Below are 18329 nucleotides of genomic sequence, written 5' to 3'. Positions count from 1 at the left end.
GCGATTTCTCTTGATTTGGAATCAGATAGGAAGCGGATACTGGAGGAAGGACCGTGGCATTGGTTTAACGACCTAATGTTGTTTAAAAGGGTCGAATCGATGCAAACAGCGGTGACGACAGTTTTTGATGAGATCTCCATGTGGATTCAACTCCACACATGCCGATTGCATGTATGGAGACGGGGATTATAAAGAGAATCGGAGAACAGTGGGAACTGTGCTGGAAGTTGATGAAGGGGGACGAGGCCTGTGCTTGGGCAGATATGCGAGAGTCCGGATTATGAGACGCATTGACGATCCACTGGTAAAAGGAGTACCATAAACACTGAGGGGGAGACAGAGGAGACCATGGTCCTAATCTTGTATGATAAACTCCCGGATTTAGTCTGCTTCGCATGTGGAAGGATAGGCCATCTGTTGAAAGACTGTTCGGAGACTTTGGACCGGAACACTTCGTTGCAATATGGCCCTTGGCTGAGAGCGGGAAGAGGTATAGAATACAGGCGCACAACACACCCATCACAAACAATGCACCAAGGACTTCGTTCACTAAACTCGCTGCTAAAGAGAACCCTCTGGGCCCCAAACCCCCGCCGAGAGGAGATGTGGGGACTAAAGCAATGACCACCGCTATCCAGAGGAAGGGAGGGACTGATATGGTGAATTTTACAGGAGTAGGGACGGAGGGGATGGACATTTTGGACAGTACGACAGAGTCCATTGAGGCTCAGGTTGAGGTGATAAAAATCCCTGATAAAGATGTGATGCTTTTAGATAGACCGGATGGAGGAGAGGGCAGGAAAAAAGGAGATCATGGGGTTATGGAAAGAACAGGGGGCAAGGGAAACAGATTCTTCTAGGGAGGATGGTTAGATGTGGGGAAAGAAACAGAGGAGGAGATGTGGGAAGAGCGATGAGGAAGAAGGGAGAGGTCAGAGATGAGAGGGGTAGATAGATAGGACGGGGGATGGAAGAGAGGTTTTTTAATCAGAAAGAGAAGTATAAGGAGAAGGATAAGGAGAGAGGGACAACAGGAACCCACAAAAAGAAAACTTTCGCCGAACAAGACTAAAAGAAACATGAGGAGGAAGGGGTGAAAGAGGCTTAGCAAGAGAACCATATGTAGAGGGGCATGCCTTAAGCAACAAAGAGATGGCAAGGGAGAGGTTTTGCTGGGGAAAACGGAGCTGTGATGGACGGGGGTCAGGGAGAGGAGGAGAACAGAGAGAGTAAGAGAATGATGTGGCAGGAGACCATTTGAGAACATGCCAAGAATCAACGGCGGAGGCTGCCGAGAAGCCCCGCCGATCATTATGAATGCGTTAGTTTGGAATGCGCGAGGGTTGGGGAGCCCACGAGCATTCCATGAATGTTAGGGTCTTATCGCCAATCTCTCCCCGGGAATCGTTTTTATTTGCGAAACGAAGCTCGTGACAAACCAATGCAAATTGTGGAGAACGTTGTTAGGTTACGAAGGGCTGTTTGTGGTCGATGCGAAAAGGAAAGAAAGGGTGGACTGATTCTTATGTGGCATGACAAAGGCAACGGTTGGACATACTTTCTTACTCAAAGGGACATGTTGATTGCTATGTGAATGAGAATGGGAGGAGATGGAGATTCACTGGTTTCTATGGGCATCCCGAGAGCCAACATAGGCGATTCTCGTGGAGCTTCTCAAGAGATTGAGTGACCAAATACCGAATGAGGACATAGCGTGGCTGATGATCGGGGGGTGATTTCAATGAGATTTTGTCGGATTCGGAGAAGAGAGGGGGGAAAAGAAAACAGAGTAGAAGAGTAGGGCGCCGACACAGATGAGCAGTTTTCGTGACGCTTTATATTATTGTGGGCTGTGAAAGAAATTGCCCAACCCGACAGTGAGTTTACATGGATGAATATGAGACATGATGACCCAATTTTTGAGAGGTTGGACCGCTTCTTCGGGAACAGATTATGGAATGAAGAATACACGAACTGCCAAAACTAAGCTATGGACTTTTATGGGTCTGACCATAGACCCATTTTGTGCATGTTTGAAGCAGGAGATGACAAGACTATCAACTATGGAAAGGGAAAGATTTCATTTTGAAGACAAATGGTTCCTCGACAAGGATTTCGTTCCGGATTTTTTGTGTGAGTGGGCATCCCTCGACCATGTAGCTGATCTTAACATGAAGCTTCATAGATGCGAGGATTTCCTAACAAAATGGGAAAAAATAGGTTTGATAAGCTGGGAAAGAAAGTGACTGAGCTACGAAAGGCGCGAACTAGACTCATGAGGGATCTCGAGGAAAAAAATGGGGACAAGAAAGTCATGGAAATCACGAAGGAGATCGAGATAGCGGTGGAGACAGAGGCATGCCACTGGAAACAAAGAGCTAGAGTGAATTGGCTCGCGAATGGCGATCGAAACACGGGAGCATTCCACGCACAAGCCTCAAAAAGAAAAAAGAAAAATAGCATAAGGCAGTTAGAAGACAAGAATGGAGAGATAAAGGAAGAAGAAAGCGATAAAGTTAACATCATCCGTGAGTACTTCCAGGCCTTATTCAGTTCGAGCTCTCCCTCGAGGGAGGATATTGATGACGTGGTGGACAAGGTGGAGGAAAGGGTGTCAGAAACAGATAGAAACCTGCTGGCGCGACCATTTGAGGCCGAAGAGGTAAGGAAGGCTTTATTTGACATGCATCCTACAAAAGCACCAGGGCCAGACGGCTTTAACGCTCGTTTCTACCAACGTTTCTGGCCAGCTATGGACCGATACATTACACATCAAGTGCTGAATTTCCTGAATGGGAGAGCTGACATTCAGGAATGGAACAAGACGATCATCACACTGATCCCGAAAACGGAGAAACCTACTAAAGTGGCTGACTTTAAACCAATTAGTATGTGTAACACCATTTACAAAATCGTTTCAAAAGTCTTGGTGAACAGAATGAGACATGTACTCGGGAGAGTGATCGATCAGGCACAAAGTGCATTCTTGAGAGGTAGACAGATCACTGACAATGTGCTTATTAGCTTCGAATGTCAACATTGGATCAGGAATAGAAAGAAAGGCAAGAAAGGGTTCGGGGCTTTGAAATTGGACATGAGCAAAGCGTATGATCGGGTGGAATGGGACTATTTAGAGGCTATGATGAAAAAATGGCTTGCCGGGGAATTTCTGTAACCTCGTGATGAAGTGTGTTCGGTCGGTCTCCTTCACTTTTTTGCTTAATCGTGCTGTTTTTGGGGAGATCACCCCCACGAGAGGACTTCGGCAAGGTGACCCTCTGTCGCCTTTTCTGTTCGTTATATGCGCCCAAGGTTTTTCTTCGATGTTTAAATTCTACGAGAGAAGGGCGTGTATTCGGGGTGTTCCGATCATCCCTGAGGAACTCCACATTACTCACTTGTTTTTTGCAGATGATAGCCTCATTTTCTTCCAAGCGGAAGAAAGGGAGGCGGAGGCGGTGAAACAGATCATGAGGCGGTACCAAAACGCGTCAGGACAACTCATTAATTTTGACAAGTCCTCCATTACTTTCAGCCCTAACACTGCAGCAGGGGATGAAGAGGCAGTTAACCGTGTGCTTGAGGTGAAGTCGGGGGTTGGAATCCAAAGGTATCTAGGACTACCTGCTTTCTCTCTACGACAAAAACGAATTCAGTTTGGTTATCTTAAAGATAGAGTTGAGAAGAAAATTCTGAGCTGGAGTCAGAGGGAGTTTTCTGCTGGTGGTAAAGAGGTTCTTTTAAAGGCAGTTGCCCAAGCCGTTCCAACATATGCTATGCAATGCTTCCGGTTACCTGACTCGAATTTGTGAGGAAATTCACAAAATGTGTGCGGCCTTTTGGTGGGGCGATAAGGAGGATAAGCGAAAATGCACTGGGCTAGCTGGCAACGTATGTGTAAACCGAAGGAGGATGGTGGTATGGGTTTTAGAGACCTCAAAGTTTTCAACAAAGCTCTAGTGGCGAAACAAGCATGGCGGATGATTCTTCAACCCTACTCTCTTGTGGCTCGGGTTTTTAGAGCCAAGTATTATAGAATGGTGATCTTTTGAATGCTCCGGGTCCCTGCGAAATCTTCTTATGTTTGGAGATCGATTGCTTGGGGGGAGATCCCTGCTCAAAGAAGGTTTGATTTGGAACGTGGGGGACGGGAAAAATATTGATGCGATCCAGGACACGTGGGTGAGAGGGGTCAGCGGTAACCTCCAAAGATACTGCAAAGGACATGCTGTGCAGCAGGAAACCAAGCTGAAGGTTGCTGAGTTAATTACTGAGGAAGGAAGATGGAACAAGAATAAGGTGGAAAATCTGTTCTGGCCGCACGTTTGCGAGAAAATTTTTGATACTCCAATCAGGGAGCAGGGTTCACATGATAAACCTGGCTGGAGATACGATCAAAAAGGTATTTTTTCAGTTAAAATCTGCATATCTCACCGGGATGGGGTACTATGAGACGCACCCACATAGTAGTGCTAAAGAGAGAAAGAGCTGGAGCAGACTCGTGTGGAACACGTGTAACAGCCCGGCTCCAGAGTTGACGGCTGTCCCCACAGACCAACACGAGTCTTTTCTAGCGTGTTTTGTCCTCACTCGCACGCTCCCTGAGAAACTTCCCAGGGGGTCACCCATCCCGAAATTGCTCCAAGCCAAGCACGCTTAACCTTGGAGTTTCTTTCGTATAGGCACCAGAAAAGAAGATGCATCTTGTTGATATGAGTAGCCCAATCAAATCCTTTAAGCTCTCCTCGAATATGCAGTCCCATACCTGCATATTCTCGGAATCCCTCTCGTTCGGGTGTGTCTCCGGTTCATCCCTGCGCCCCTCCGCTTGGAAGTCTTAACCGGAGCCGCTCTTTGTCCGTGCCTCTTTGCACCGGCGATCACTCCGTACTTTCCTCCCCGGGCGTCACAGGCCCACCAGCTTCCGCTTGGTTCGTCCCCGAACCACACCGTACTAAGAGAGGTTCGGCTCTGATACCACCTAGGTAACAGCCCGGCTCCACGTTGACGGCTGTCCCCACAGACCAACACGAGTCTTTCTAGCGTGTTTTGTCCTCACTCGCACGCTCCCTGAGAAACTCCCGGGGGGTCACCCACCCGAAATTGCTCCAAGCCAAGCACGCTTAACCTTGGAGTTTCTTTCGTATAGGCACCAGAAAAGAAGATGCATCTTGTTGATATGAGTAGCCCAATCAAATCCTTTAAGCTCTCCTCGAATATGCAGTCCCATACCTGCATATTCTCGGAATCCCTCTCGTTCGGGTGTGTTCCGGTTCATCCCTGCGCCCCTACGCTTGGAGTCTTAACCGGAGCCGCTCTTTGTCCGTGCCTCTTTGCACCGGCGATCACTCCGTACTTCCTTCCCCGGGCGTCACAGGCCCACCAGCTTCCGCTTGGTTCGTCCCCGAACCACACCGTACTAAGAGAGGTTCGGCTCTGATACCACCTGTAACAGCCCGGCTCCAGAGTTGACGGCTGTCCCCACAGACCAACACGAGTCTTTTCTAGCGTGTTTGTCCTCACTCGCACGCTCCCTGAGAACTTTCCCGGGGGGTCACCCATCCCGAAATTGCTCCAAGCCAAGCACGCTTAACCTTGGAGTTTCTTTCGTATAGGCACCAGAAAAGAAGATGCATCTTGTTGATATGAGTAGCCCAATCAAATCCTTTAAGCTCTCCTCGAATATGCAGTCCCATACCTGCATATTCTCGGAATCCCTCTCGTTCGGGGTGTGTTCCGGTTCATCCCTGCGCCCCTCCGCTTGGAAGTCTTAACCGGAGCCGCTCTTTGTCCGTGCCCTCTTTGCACCGGCGATCACTCCGTACTTCGTCCCCGGGCGTCACAAACACGGCCCTCCCCACCAAGGTTAAGTTTTTCTTTGGCGCGGCCTTCTCCAATATCATACCGACGGCAGATAATCTTAGAAAACACCATGTCCCAAATGAGGGCATTTGTGAGGAATGTGGAGATCGATGGGGAACGACACAGCATGCCCTCCTCACCTGCCCACAGATCAAACACTTGTGGAAGACTTCACGATTTTGGGGGATTTTAAAAAATGGTCGTGGGATGGAGCTAAGAGAGGTGGCAGCTGCGGTTCTTAATGAAAGTGAGGTGAATGATTATGAGGTTTGGTGCATCATGCTGTGGAAAAATTTGGACCTTCATTGCAGACGGAAGCATGATGATGCGACGCCACAGGAACAGCCGAATGAGAGTAACAGCAGGGCTTTCCTGGAAGCCTATGCCGCGGCCAAACCCACATACCAGGTTGAGAATGGTTGGGAGTCCCCTTGGGAAAGAAGATTTGGACAAGACCAAAAGAAGGAATTTTCCGGGTTGATGTCGACGCGCTTTTTGATCTGAAAAACATGTTTTCGGAGCAGGATTGTGGTGAGAAACCACGAAGGTTCGATTTTGGTGGCGATAGCAAAGAAGACGCAGCCGGCTTCGACTGCTATGATGGCGGAGGTGATGGCGGTTGTCCATGGGATTGTCGCATGCGTCGAGCACAATATCGAGCCGGTGGAGATTCATACCGACTCTATTCTGGCTGCTCGGGTGATGGCTAACGAAGATGAAGATGAGAGATGCCTTCCTGATGATATTAGAGATATCCTCAGTTTTGCTAGAAGTAATTTCTTGATTAATGTTTGTCACTCTTTTCGTGAGGGCCAATATGGCAGCACATTGCTTAGCTCAATATGTTAGATCCCATCCGGAGTCAATCTCCTGGACTTGTGATTTCCCGAACTGGCTCAGGGATGTAGCTTCTTCTGATTTGGGTTGAATGGATTTTGGGTTTCATTCTCAAAAAAAACTTGGTGGGATCATTTCTCTACTTTATACACATCTGCTAAAATTTTCTTAAAGCCAGTGTTCTCCCATCCACACCACAGTTATCGTGGGTGATTGGAGCAAAAACATTATAGGGATTAATCCAAGGGATCTTAGGTCTGTAATGAACTAATTCTCAGCTGCAGGTATTATGATTTATGATATGGTGATGTGTGCAGAGACATGGGAATCTTGCTGCTAATTCCAATTTTTTCGTTGTAGATTCTTTCTTGGTTCCATATATATTCATTTGTGTAGATTGTGGGTATATCAGGTACCTGAATAGTCTGCATAATACACCATATTAAACTATCTATAGATGCCATACATTAATTAGAGAATTTCATATTAAATCAAGAAAGCTATTAAAAGATACCTCCAACCAAAATCAAATTGGAAAACACAAACGACAGGCTGAAATCTAAATCAATTCATATTTCTAGAACATTAAATGAAGGGATGAAATATGAGACTAAAATTACAGCACAACAAAAAGATGTGTAGTTTACACCAAAATTTATGCCCCTCATATAAGAAGGGGCCTAAGCAGCCAAGATTGCAGCCAAATATTTTGACCAACTAATTTTACAAATCTTAGTAAGAAGCTGCTAACTAGTAACTAAGATCATAAATAATGAACTAACAGAATAACAAGTTTGGCATGTGATGGGGAAAGACTAAAGCAATAAGAGAAAAGGTGAAAGAAAGCTGTTTATACCTCTCTTTTCAATTTCTTCAACCTTTTCTTCAACCTTTGCTTGGGATCTAACACAGCTTGCCGAAGCATCTCCTCCCAGAGTTCCTCAAACCGGTCCCGAAAGCTTTCCTGAAACCAATCTTGAACTTCTGGGAACAACTCTCTAGAATTTTCTTTCCACACCTTTCTTAGTTTAGCACAAGTGTCAACGACTCCTCCCTTGGTGTTTAATTTACTCAACAGATTACCAACACGTTTCAGACCCCACGCCTCTGGCTTCAACACAGTTGCAGGGGAGGCTGCCATGAATTTCCTTACAGCTTTCAGGCACGGCAGGATTTGGCCTTCTAGCAAAGAGTAGGAGAACACAGCGACTCTTGTAGAATCGTCTTTGATAGGCAAACCATGCAGAGGAAGCGGCCAGAGATGTGGGCCGAAAGTCGGGGCCACCCATGACAGGACTTGATCAGCCATAGGGTCGTAATAAGGTTTTGGCTCTGAAAGTGGAGCAGAGAAACTACACAATACCCGAGCGTATTGAGGAAGCCAATTCGGTTTCACACTTGTCGCTCCATGAATGTATGGCCTCTTACTATGCAATAATTCGCTATATACTAGAAATTCAGGTGCAGACTTAGAGATGGACGACCACCGGTGAAGGAAAACTGTTTCTTTTACCATGCAAGCTTGGTATCTGACTGCATTCGTGTTCCTATACCCCTCTGCCGAAAGTGAAGCTCCTTTGATGCGCTTAGCAACCCTATCAGCCCAGCCGGCACAGATAGCCTGTCCCAATATCTCCTCTTCGTTCAGCTGAAGAGGATGCTTATCAGAGGAAACCATCCAAGCAGATTCTACATCCTCGATAGTCCCGTGAGCCCAGGAGAAATCCTGTTGTGAATCGTTTATATGCGAGCTGAAAACTAGTTTGAGAAGCTGTTTTCTCAGCTTGGAAATTTCTTCCATAGTCTTGTAGTGTAGAGCATTCTCATAGCAAAATTCTGTTGGGCTTTCGGAAAGATCAAAACTCTGAAGTGCAAATGCAACAGTTAGAGCATCACTAGTAGGGTGGGAAAATTTGTCACGAGAGGATTTCGTCTTTTGTTTCAGTTCCTTTTTCCTCAATTTTTCTTCTTTGGAAGGAACTTTCTTGCTTCCTCTAGAATCAGCTTCCTCTGCGTGGCTTTTATCATCTGCGTCATTCCTGTTGTCTTCAAAATGCCTGAGGAAAGGATTTGACAAGCTTAAAGCTGCCGCTGCTGCAACTGCATAGGCCAAAAACTAGATTTGCTCGGGCACACTTTCTCGCTTTCTGCATAATCTGAATAACAGTAAGAAGCATTCTGGAATGACGAGGACCCATTGGATACCGAGCCATGGCCCTCCCCAGAGCTGTCAATCTGCCGTTTTCATCCAGTGCTTCAAGAACCTTTAGACAACGCTCTGCTTCAACCAAGGCACTGGTCTCTGGAGGCGTCGGGAAAGGGAAATTTGCAACCTGAAATGACAGATAATGTGGAGTTCACTTAGATGTTCAAGCTAAATAGTGATGCTAATACCAAAATCCAGACTCTCGACAAGGAGGCCATCTGAACAGGGCCGGATCAAGAAAATTGGGGGCCTAAGGCGAAGAAAAAAAATACTCTCTTCGTCCCACTAATAATGGCTCAAAATCCACTTTATAGTGTCCATGGCTCAAAACCCACTTTATACCTTAAAATAAGTGGAGTGCCTTTATTTCATAGCTTTAAACAACACTTCCTTAATATGCGTGTACAAAACATTTGAGCCATACTTAGTGGGACGGAGGGAGTAGTATATATAAAATAAATTTTATAAAAATTCATTTAATCTTTTCTTGCTTTTTCGACTGTAAAGGTACTTAATAAATTTTGATCATCTACAATAGATCACTCTCAATAGATAATATACTTAATCTATTCAATCTATCTCGTAACATAATTGATCTCAATAAGACTTAATTAATTTAAATTTTAAAAATCTTTCAGCAGAAGCAACTGTTATAGGTATAGATCACTCTCAATAGACAATATGCTTAATCTATTCAATCTATCTCGTGATAAGACTTAATTAATTTTAATTTTAAAAATCTTATTTCAACAGAAGCAACTGAGGTATGGTTAGTAATATTTTATAAGCAATATATGCATTAGAGAACGAGTCTAACTTATTAAAAATTTCTACAATAGAAGACAACAAATACCAACTAAACTATAAAAAAAATCAATAATACACTATAAATTAAGAGATAGAACACTTGTGATTTGATGAAATTTATTATAGCAATTAGATAAGACATTTTGGAAAGATAAAAAAATTAAAATTTGTGTTGTAAAGGAATTGATCCCTAGACCTTTGAAGAGTTAAAAAAAAGTTTACTATTGCGCCATTCTAAGTTTATATTTAAATAGACAAATACATAATATATGCACATATATATAGACATGTATATAGCAGGGCCTTATTTTTGTCAGGGCCTGAGGCGGCCGCCTCACTGGCCAACCGGCCCTGCATCTGAAAAGTCCACATTAACTAAACAAAATGGGAAGACAATGAGGCAATCAGAACATATGTCGATGCATAAATAATGCTGAGAAGGAAACTATAAACAATTAAACCAAGCAAAAAAATAGCAACTTGCCTTGCCAATATGCATGGATTTCAAAAGAAGGACAACGCCATCAACAGGCACTTTTGATATTTCAGCACATGAGAAATCCGGAAATAAGTTATTGAAGGCTGCTGAGGAATAGAGGCGATAACAGTGTCCTGGCCCAGTTCTTCCAGCTCTTCCAGCACGCTGAGCAGCAGAAGCCTTGCTTATCCACTGTATCTCATATGTTTCCATGCCACTGGAAGAGTTGTAATTCTTCACCTTTTCTCTTCCAGTGTCAACAACATACCTTACCCCAGGAATTGTCAAAGAGGTTTCAGCCACATTAGTGGCAACAACAACAAGACGCTCTCCATCCCTGGCCTCTTCAAATACACGAAGCTGGGATGATGCAGGAAGCATCGCATAAAGTGGTAGCACGTGCAGTTGACCAGGGGAGTAACCCTTATCTTTGTCATTTCGTTCAGAAGGGGAACGGGACTGATCTGGTCCGCCTTCAGGGGTCAGGGGAACATCTTGGACTTTGGTGTTGGAATCAGAAACTCTTTTCCCTGACAAGGCTTCGAAAGCAGCCTTCAGTGATATAAGGGTTCCCTCTGCTCCTAATATATCTGAAACATTGCCTTCAGACTTGGGTTTTGTCTGAGTCTCGCCATCACTAAAGAATTCCAGATCACTTTCTTCTTCTGAATCATACGATGTATCAGATACATCTTCTGGAAAACCTTCATGATCTTCCTCCATGTGAGAACTAAAGCGCTCAGTAATCTCATGACCAGAGTTCCCTTGAAAATCAAATGCCTCACTTATCTCTTCCATATCATTTTCTTCTGGAGGTTTCTCTACAGATAAGGATGAAGCCTCATTATTTACGTTGACCGCATTTTCAACTAGCTTCCTAGAAGATCTACGTAATCTTTGACAAAGAAGTTCGACCTCTCTCTGCCCAGTTACAAAAACAAGAATACCCCCAGGTGGCAATCTCTTGTGAATTGATAGAACCTTCTTATAAGCTTGCCCAATATAATCAACAATTTCAGTCTTCTTTGAGAAGTGCGTGGTAACTGGATACTGTCGAGTTGGAACTTCAATTACAGGTGGAGGATTACGAAATATTTTTGTACCAGATACAAAATCTTCCACACGTAGAGTAGCACTCATGAGCACGAGTTTCAAAGGGTATATCCTATTTTCACATTCAATAGTTTCCCCCGCAAGAATTCTCTTCTCCTGCATCTCATATTCCCTCTGCCATACATAAAAAAGAGGTAAGCCGTCTAAATATATAGGATTTCATAAGTGAGTAATTTTTTAAACCTGTGCTACAAGTGAGAAGGGAACAAATAAAACAGAAAGTTCGAATAGGTAAGAGTTGTTACTTGACGTTCTTGGATAACCCGAGAAAGCATCCCAATGAGTATATCTGTATTCAGACTCCTCTCGTGAGCCTCATCCAAAATTAAAACTGAGTAGCGCTTCAGCAGAAAATCATTCTGTAGTGCAAAAGAATCATCATCAGCAGCAGTCAGAAGTTATACTTAACTTTCAAATTCTTAAAACTGCCAATAGAATACTTCATTTGAGAGAGAGAGTAAGACTGTAGGAAAAACCTGCACTTCACGAAGCAAGATTCCATCAGTCATAAACTTGATTGAGCAATTCTCTCCAACCTTTCTATCATGTCTTACTTGAAACCCCACCTCCCTCCCCAATCGAAGCCCAAGCTCAAATGCCACCCGCTTGGCTGTTGCAAGTACTGCAACTCGGCGAGGTTGGGTGACACCAATAATGCCACCTCCAGTATTTGAATGACGCGAACCAAAACCAGCCTCATAAAGAAACTGAAAGTTAACCATACTTGCAATAGTTACAAGAAGTTCTACCAAAAAAATTCAACATTTCATGTTAGTAAAATAAATTGTGAAACTTAACTAACCTGAGGAACTTGGGTTGTTTTTCCGCAGCCAGTTTCACCACATATAATGAGACTGATATTCTCATTTATAGCTTCCATTATTTCCTGTTCCATCATGACTATGGGCAGACCCATCCTTAGCTTTTCAACATCCTTGGGTCTTGAGACATGTACCACTGTTGGAGCAACAAGATTTCTTAAAGAAGTACAGTTGCTATGGTTATTTTCGCCTTCAGGATTGTAATTCTGTCCAAGATATGCACGAGTCATTACAATGTGGGGTACATTTAGTCGTAAAATGAGGAAATAGGTAAAGCTGGAGGTTAGTCTGTTGCACGAAACATAGAAGTAAGCAAGCGTCTGTGTTTTCTACTTCCTATGTGGACAAAAAAAGGTATCATGACTTCAGAAATAAATATAATTAGCTACCTTAGGCCTAATTATTTCTTCAATTTGGCATGATGATTTTTCCTCAGATCCTAGCAGTGATGGCTGAGTATCGTCATTAGCCACTTCTTCAAATGAACCACCAACTCGTCTATCAGAGGTATCAGGTTCATCGTGCGTTGATTGCATATTGGTATCAGAATGCACATCGGTAGATGGCTTACAGATTTCGTCCTCATAAACTTCAATATCAATATCTTGAGATGCATTATCTCTTTTCCTCTTAGTGTGAGCCTTTTCAGCATGTGGCAGTTCCAAACCCGCTTTAGAAAACTCAACTTCTCTTCTCCGTTTTTCACGAACAGTCTCAACCTGTACACGGGACAATTTATAATTTGCAGAATCCTTCCTACATCAAACAGAACAGACTAATCGGACAATCGCATACCTGCCCCAAGTTCCTTGAAGACCACATGAGTGAATACACATCGTCTTTAATCTTGTATTTCCTGAAACACAAACAACCAAAGCCCCATGAACATCCAACGCCTTCCCTTGATCAAGATGAATAATAGTACAATCGTAAGAAAGCCCAGACTCAATTTTCTTACTCCAATGTCTCAATGCTTTTTGATAGAAAGATTTCCCTTTCTTTCTCCTCCTATACAGTAAAAAAGTCCTATTAAACAACACAAAGGCTTCAATAGTAACAGAAACAAAGCAACTTGCATTGCAATCTCAAGCTTCTGCATATACACATACCTCAAGCTTCTTTAACTTTCTTTTCTGGGATTTGCTTAGCTTAGGCTGCTTCTTCACACTAAGCTTTTCCAACACCCAAAAAATTAATCACAACTTCAAAACCCGAATATCCACTACACGACCGAAACAATGTAACCGAATCATAAGCACAGCTAACCTGTTTTTTCCCTTTATTATCTTTCTTCTTCTTCGGAGGCAATATGATGAATTCCCCGCCATCACTCTCCAGACTTACCCGATGCATAGCACAAAAAAGATAACTCAGTAACAAGAATAACTTGTGGGCTAAGATTAATAATTAAATCCAAACCTTGTTGAATTCGCACCGGCATTCGAATTTCTTTCCGGCTTCATTATTTCCTCTCGGTGAACTGAGCTGAATTAGGGTAGGGTTTGGATGAGTATCTCGCCAAGTCGGCAATGGCCGTTTCTTTTTCTAATACCTCGACAGTGAACCACGAATTTGAGCTAATATAGGAGGTCTCTTGGATTCTAACCTAGTTAGCAGAAAACAAATGTAAGAGAAGAAGAAGAAGAAGAAGCGAGGGAAGCAGAACGGCGGAGGTTTTGTTTGAGGGAGGCGGCGGTGACGGCGCGAAAGAGAAACAAATAGCTCCAAAAGTAACAGGGAAAAAGAAAAGGGCACCAAAGAATTCGAGAAAATAAAATTACAATTTAAACTTTATACATTATTTATAGTTTAATAAATCCACGAATTATCACAATATTTTCAGTTGGGTGCTTTGTTTTTTTTAATTTATTGTTAAGTCATTGTTTTCAATTAATTAATTATTATTTTTATTACGCCCTCCGTCCCCAAAATAAGTTCCTCTTTAGGGACGGCACGGGTTTTAAGACTTGAATTAATAGCAACCATTCTCCTAGTGGTCGACCAGCCACGTTGGAAATTAAAAATAAAAATAAAAAGCAAAAATGGGATTGAATTGAGACCTGCGGTCTCCTCCCCACCAAATTGAGACCTGCGGTCTCCTTGACATTTTAGATAGGATTTTGATGATGTGTTGCAATTTTATTGGTTGGTCGATTTTAATTTAGATATTAGCATAAAATTTTAATATCTATTATGTGTGTATATATATATATATATATTAAAATTTATAATTTTAATTTCTCTATAAATAGACCTCGTTTGTTATAGTTATACATACCAAAATTTCTCATTTTTTGCAATGGATCCTAGAAATTTTTTTGAGGATTCTCAAAATTTCTCAAATTCGCAAGATTATTATCCTAATCTTGATAATATTGATAGCCAAGTTTTTGGATCTGGTTCAAACCCTCAATTTCCATATGATCTCACTCATGAAAATTTCACTCAAGAAAATATCCATCCCACAAACACAAACACCTCCAGCGGTCCGAAAGGTTGGAATGATCAAGAAGATTTGGCGCTCATATATGCTTTGTGTACTTGTAGCTCGGATCCAATTGTTGGCACTAATCAAAATAAGGCCACTTTATTGAAACGCATTCGAGCAATGTATGAAGAATCTCGAGCTGACAACTCGCGATTAATGGGAGAGAAAAGAAGCATAGATTCATTGAGAAATCATTACAAGAGGTTGAATGCGAATGTAACTAAGTGGGTGGGTGTATATGAGGAAGCATATGCTAGAAAAAGTAGCGGCATGTCTGATGCAGATGTTGAGAAGGAAGCACAAATTTTTTATGGAACAACTAAGTTTACGCACTATGAGATTTTTGAAAAAGTCATGCGTTATCATCCGAATTGGGAGCTGAAGTTGGGCTGAGCGTACGCGTGCCCGTGCAGTTGATGATGAAGATTATGTTGAAGAAGATCGTGGCGGTTCCAAAAAATCAAGAACCACCGAGGAAGATGAGAATCCAAACAACTCCACCTCTGAAACTCTTGTAAGTGAAACTTCAACAATTCGTCGTCCTGCTGGTAGAGATAAAGCAAAAGCAAAAAGAAAAGGAAAAGCCAAAATGTCACAACAATCGATTATTTCTGAGGATTTTACTGCAGAACTTCAAGCACTGAGGATTGTACGTGAGAAGGAAACCGATGCAATTAACAGAATGGGAGAAATTAGGATGCAATCCACTTTGATGATGTCAAAATGGAATGTGCTCAATACGTTGCTGGGTAAAAACAACTTATCTCCTCAAGAAGAGTCCATGAAAAACCGACTTATGGCATAATTATTTCCATAATTTTATTTACATTTTATGTTTATTTTAGTTTTCGTGAATATGTTGTGTGATGTCATTCCATGTAATTTCATCTTCAGTACGTTAAATTTATGTAATTTCAATTTCAGTTTATGTATTTTGAATCTAAGTGATGTGATTTTAAATAGTTGTCATTGCGCAAATGATTTATTGTTATTGGATTCAACTAGATATTCAACATTGGATGCCTGACAAAAGTTTCAATTATTTCTGTTGCCCATTGGCTATACCACGTGAATGACATTGGATTCCACTGATAGTGGGATATGACATTGGATTCCATTGATAGCGGGATATGACATAAAGAAGAAATTATTGTGGTTGGACACTAGCTACTAGTGGGATATTACATAAAGAATAAATTATTGTGGTTGAATACTACCCACTCCACGTGAATGACCTTGGATTCCAATAACTACTCCACTAGCAATTTCTATATATCTGTAGTAACAAGTAATTGACCTCATCACAACCAAAGTTTTCCCACATATCCATTTGCTTGATCTATTGGCATACGGAACAGGAGCATACTTGCACGATGAATACATTCGAATGACCGCACAAACTATAAGAAAATCAGTTGAAAAATTCGTGCAAGGTGCAGTTCACAACTTCGGTGGGGAGTACCTCAGAAGGCCAACCGAAGAAGATCTTGCTTGTCTATTGTATGTTGGTGCTCAACGCGGTTTTCCTTGTATGCTTGGTAGTATTGATTGCATGCATTGAGAATAGAAAAATTGCCCTACTGCATGGGCTGGGCAATATACAAGAAGAAGCGGTAAGACAACAATCATCTTGGAAGCAGTCGCATCTCAAGACTTATGGATCTGGCACGCATTTTTTGGAATTCCAGGTTCAAGAAATGATATCAATGTGCTTCACCAATAGCCTGTTTTCAAAGATATATTGGAAGGTCGAGCACCAAAGGTTAGTTATGTGGTAAATGGCCATGAAAAATATATGGGATATTATCTCACTGATGGTATATATCCTTCATAGGCAGCATTTGTCAAATCTGTTAATGGTCCACGAACTCGAAAACATCAACTGTTTGCTCAACATCAAAAGGCTGCTCGAAAAGATGTTGAGCGTGCATTTGGAGTTTTACAAGCTCGTTTCAATTTTATCAAACGACCATGTCTCATGTGGGATCATGATATGATGGGAAAAGTAATGCTTGCTTGCATTATTATGTACAATATGATAGTGGAAGACGATCGGCATACTTACCTAAATTACTGTGATCCAACAGAATTTATGGAAGTTAGAAGGTTTAATAGCCAAACTGGAGATGTTGAAGCTAATGATGATCCTAATTTTGAATTTTCCACGGAATGGATTGCAAGTCTAGCAAGCTATATGAGGAACAGGACACAACTTCGTAACAGGAAAGCTCACAATGCTCTAAAAATGACTTGATCGAACACATTTGGCAAAAGTTTGGTGATGATAATTAAATGCTTAGTATGTATTATTTTTTTTTTCTATTTCGAGTTTGCATTGTTGTAGTATATATTTTTAGTTTGCCGTAATTTAAATTTTTATAAGTTTGTTTTTTTCCTTTTAATTTTTTTGTAATATTTTAATTTATATTTAATATAATTAAAATTATTACGATTAAAAATAATAATAAAATAATTATATATAATGTTGTGGTTGGGATGGTCATTGATAAATCAACAAAAATAGAGGTGGTTGGGTTGGGATAAATATAGTGATGTGGAAGAGAGAGAAATTAATTAAATATTGAAGATGGTTGGGTCACCCAATAAAGTGATGAATCCACCATAAAATTTACAATCTAAGGGTGAAAATTAGTTCATAATTTATTTTAGCCCCTCCACACACACACACACATATGCATATGTATAATATTTAAATATTTAATCATGTATCTATGCGAATATCGAATCGAATCGAATATCATAATTTCATATAAGTATTTGAATACTAATCGAATCGAATCGAATATTTGTTATCGAATACGAATACGAATAACACAATTTCGAATCGAATCTCGAATCGAGCAAAAATATTCGATTCATTTACAACCCTAGTTGGGTGATTGGGTGGTTGCTGATAAACATAGCCTAAGGAGAAGTGGTAAAGTGTATTGATAGTGGAGAACAATATGTTATAATTAGTATTGGGAGTGGTGAAAAAGTGAAAAGTAAGAATAAATAAAGTATTATTAGTGGTGGGGTAGTTGTCCAAAAATGGAAAGAAAGAAAGAAAGAGGAACTTATTTGAGGGACGCCTCAAAAAGGAAAAAGATGAACTTATTTCAGGGACGGATGGAGTATTATTTTATTGAATAAACACAAATTTCAAAGTTTACGTGCCCAAATAGACTCGAACCTAACACCTTTAATCTCATTTGTTAGTCATTTACATGCATATTATTATACCCCTCCATTCCAATTAATTTGATCAATATTTTTTTTTCAAATCGTCCCAATTAAGTAGATCAATTTCTTTATATGAAAAGATTTTTGTCACTTTTTTATTTTATTTATTATATTCGCTTATTATCAAATACACTTAGAGCAATTGCAACGTCACTTTACTTTACTGTAAAACACCACTTTGCAGTGCATGACCCTCTCTAACGACACTTTAGTTTCAGCTAGATTTTGAAGTTTGTGAACAATACCTCGCTTCATTTGTCAGGGTATTGTTTATCACGGTAAGTATAATTTTTTATTTTATTTTTCTTTCTATTTTCTTGTTTTATTTGTTTTTGTTATTCATATGAAATACACCTTATTTATCTTGTTTTATGTGTAGAAAATGTTTTTCTATTTTTAGTAATTTTTATAAATTTTGGCTCATTGTTTTTTTCCACAAAATATATTGCTATAAAAAAATTATTCAAATAGTTA

General features: G+C 41.2%; 2 protein-coding genes across 2 annotated transcripts in view; one reads left to right on the top strand and one right to left on the bottom strand.

The window, feature by feature from the left end:
• The window catches only part of LOC131020541 (uncharacterized), a 1142091-nt gene that overhangs the window by 591985 nt on the left and 531777 nt on the right, over positions 1 to 18329 (top strand). The gene's annotated exons all lie outside the window — the stretch shown is intronic.
• LOC131020191 (ATP-dependent RNA helicase DEAH13-like) lies at positions 7290 to 13887 on the bottom strand. The gene is given in 12 exon segments (XM_057948887.1): positions 7290 to 8806; positions 8808 to 9032; positions 10197 to 11417; positions 11549 to 11662; positions 11780 to 12010; positions 12106 to 12330; positions 12514 to 12843; positions 12920 to 12980; positions 13083 to 13132; positions 13234 to 13296; positions 13391 to 13463; positions 13544 to 13887. Coding segments are annotated over 12 exon segments (3894 nt in total). The 5' UTR covers positions 13588 to 13887; the 3' UTR covers positions 7290 to 7549.

The sequence above is a fragment of the Salvia miltiorrhiza genome, chromosome 1 (genome assembly GCF_028751815.1).
Source record: "Salvia miltiorrhiza cultivar Shanhuang (shh) chromosome 1, IMPLAD_Smil_shh, whole genome shotgun sequence".
Taxonomy (NCBI): domain Eukaryota; kingdom Viridiplantae; phylum Streptophyta; class Magnoliopsida; order Lamiales; family Lamiaceae; genus Salvia; species Salvia miltiorrhiza.
Note: the sequence above shows the minus strand (reverse complement) of the source record. Positions and strands in the feature narration are given on the sequence as shown.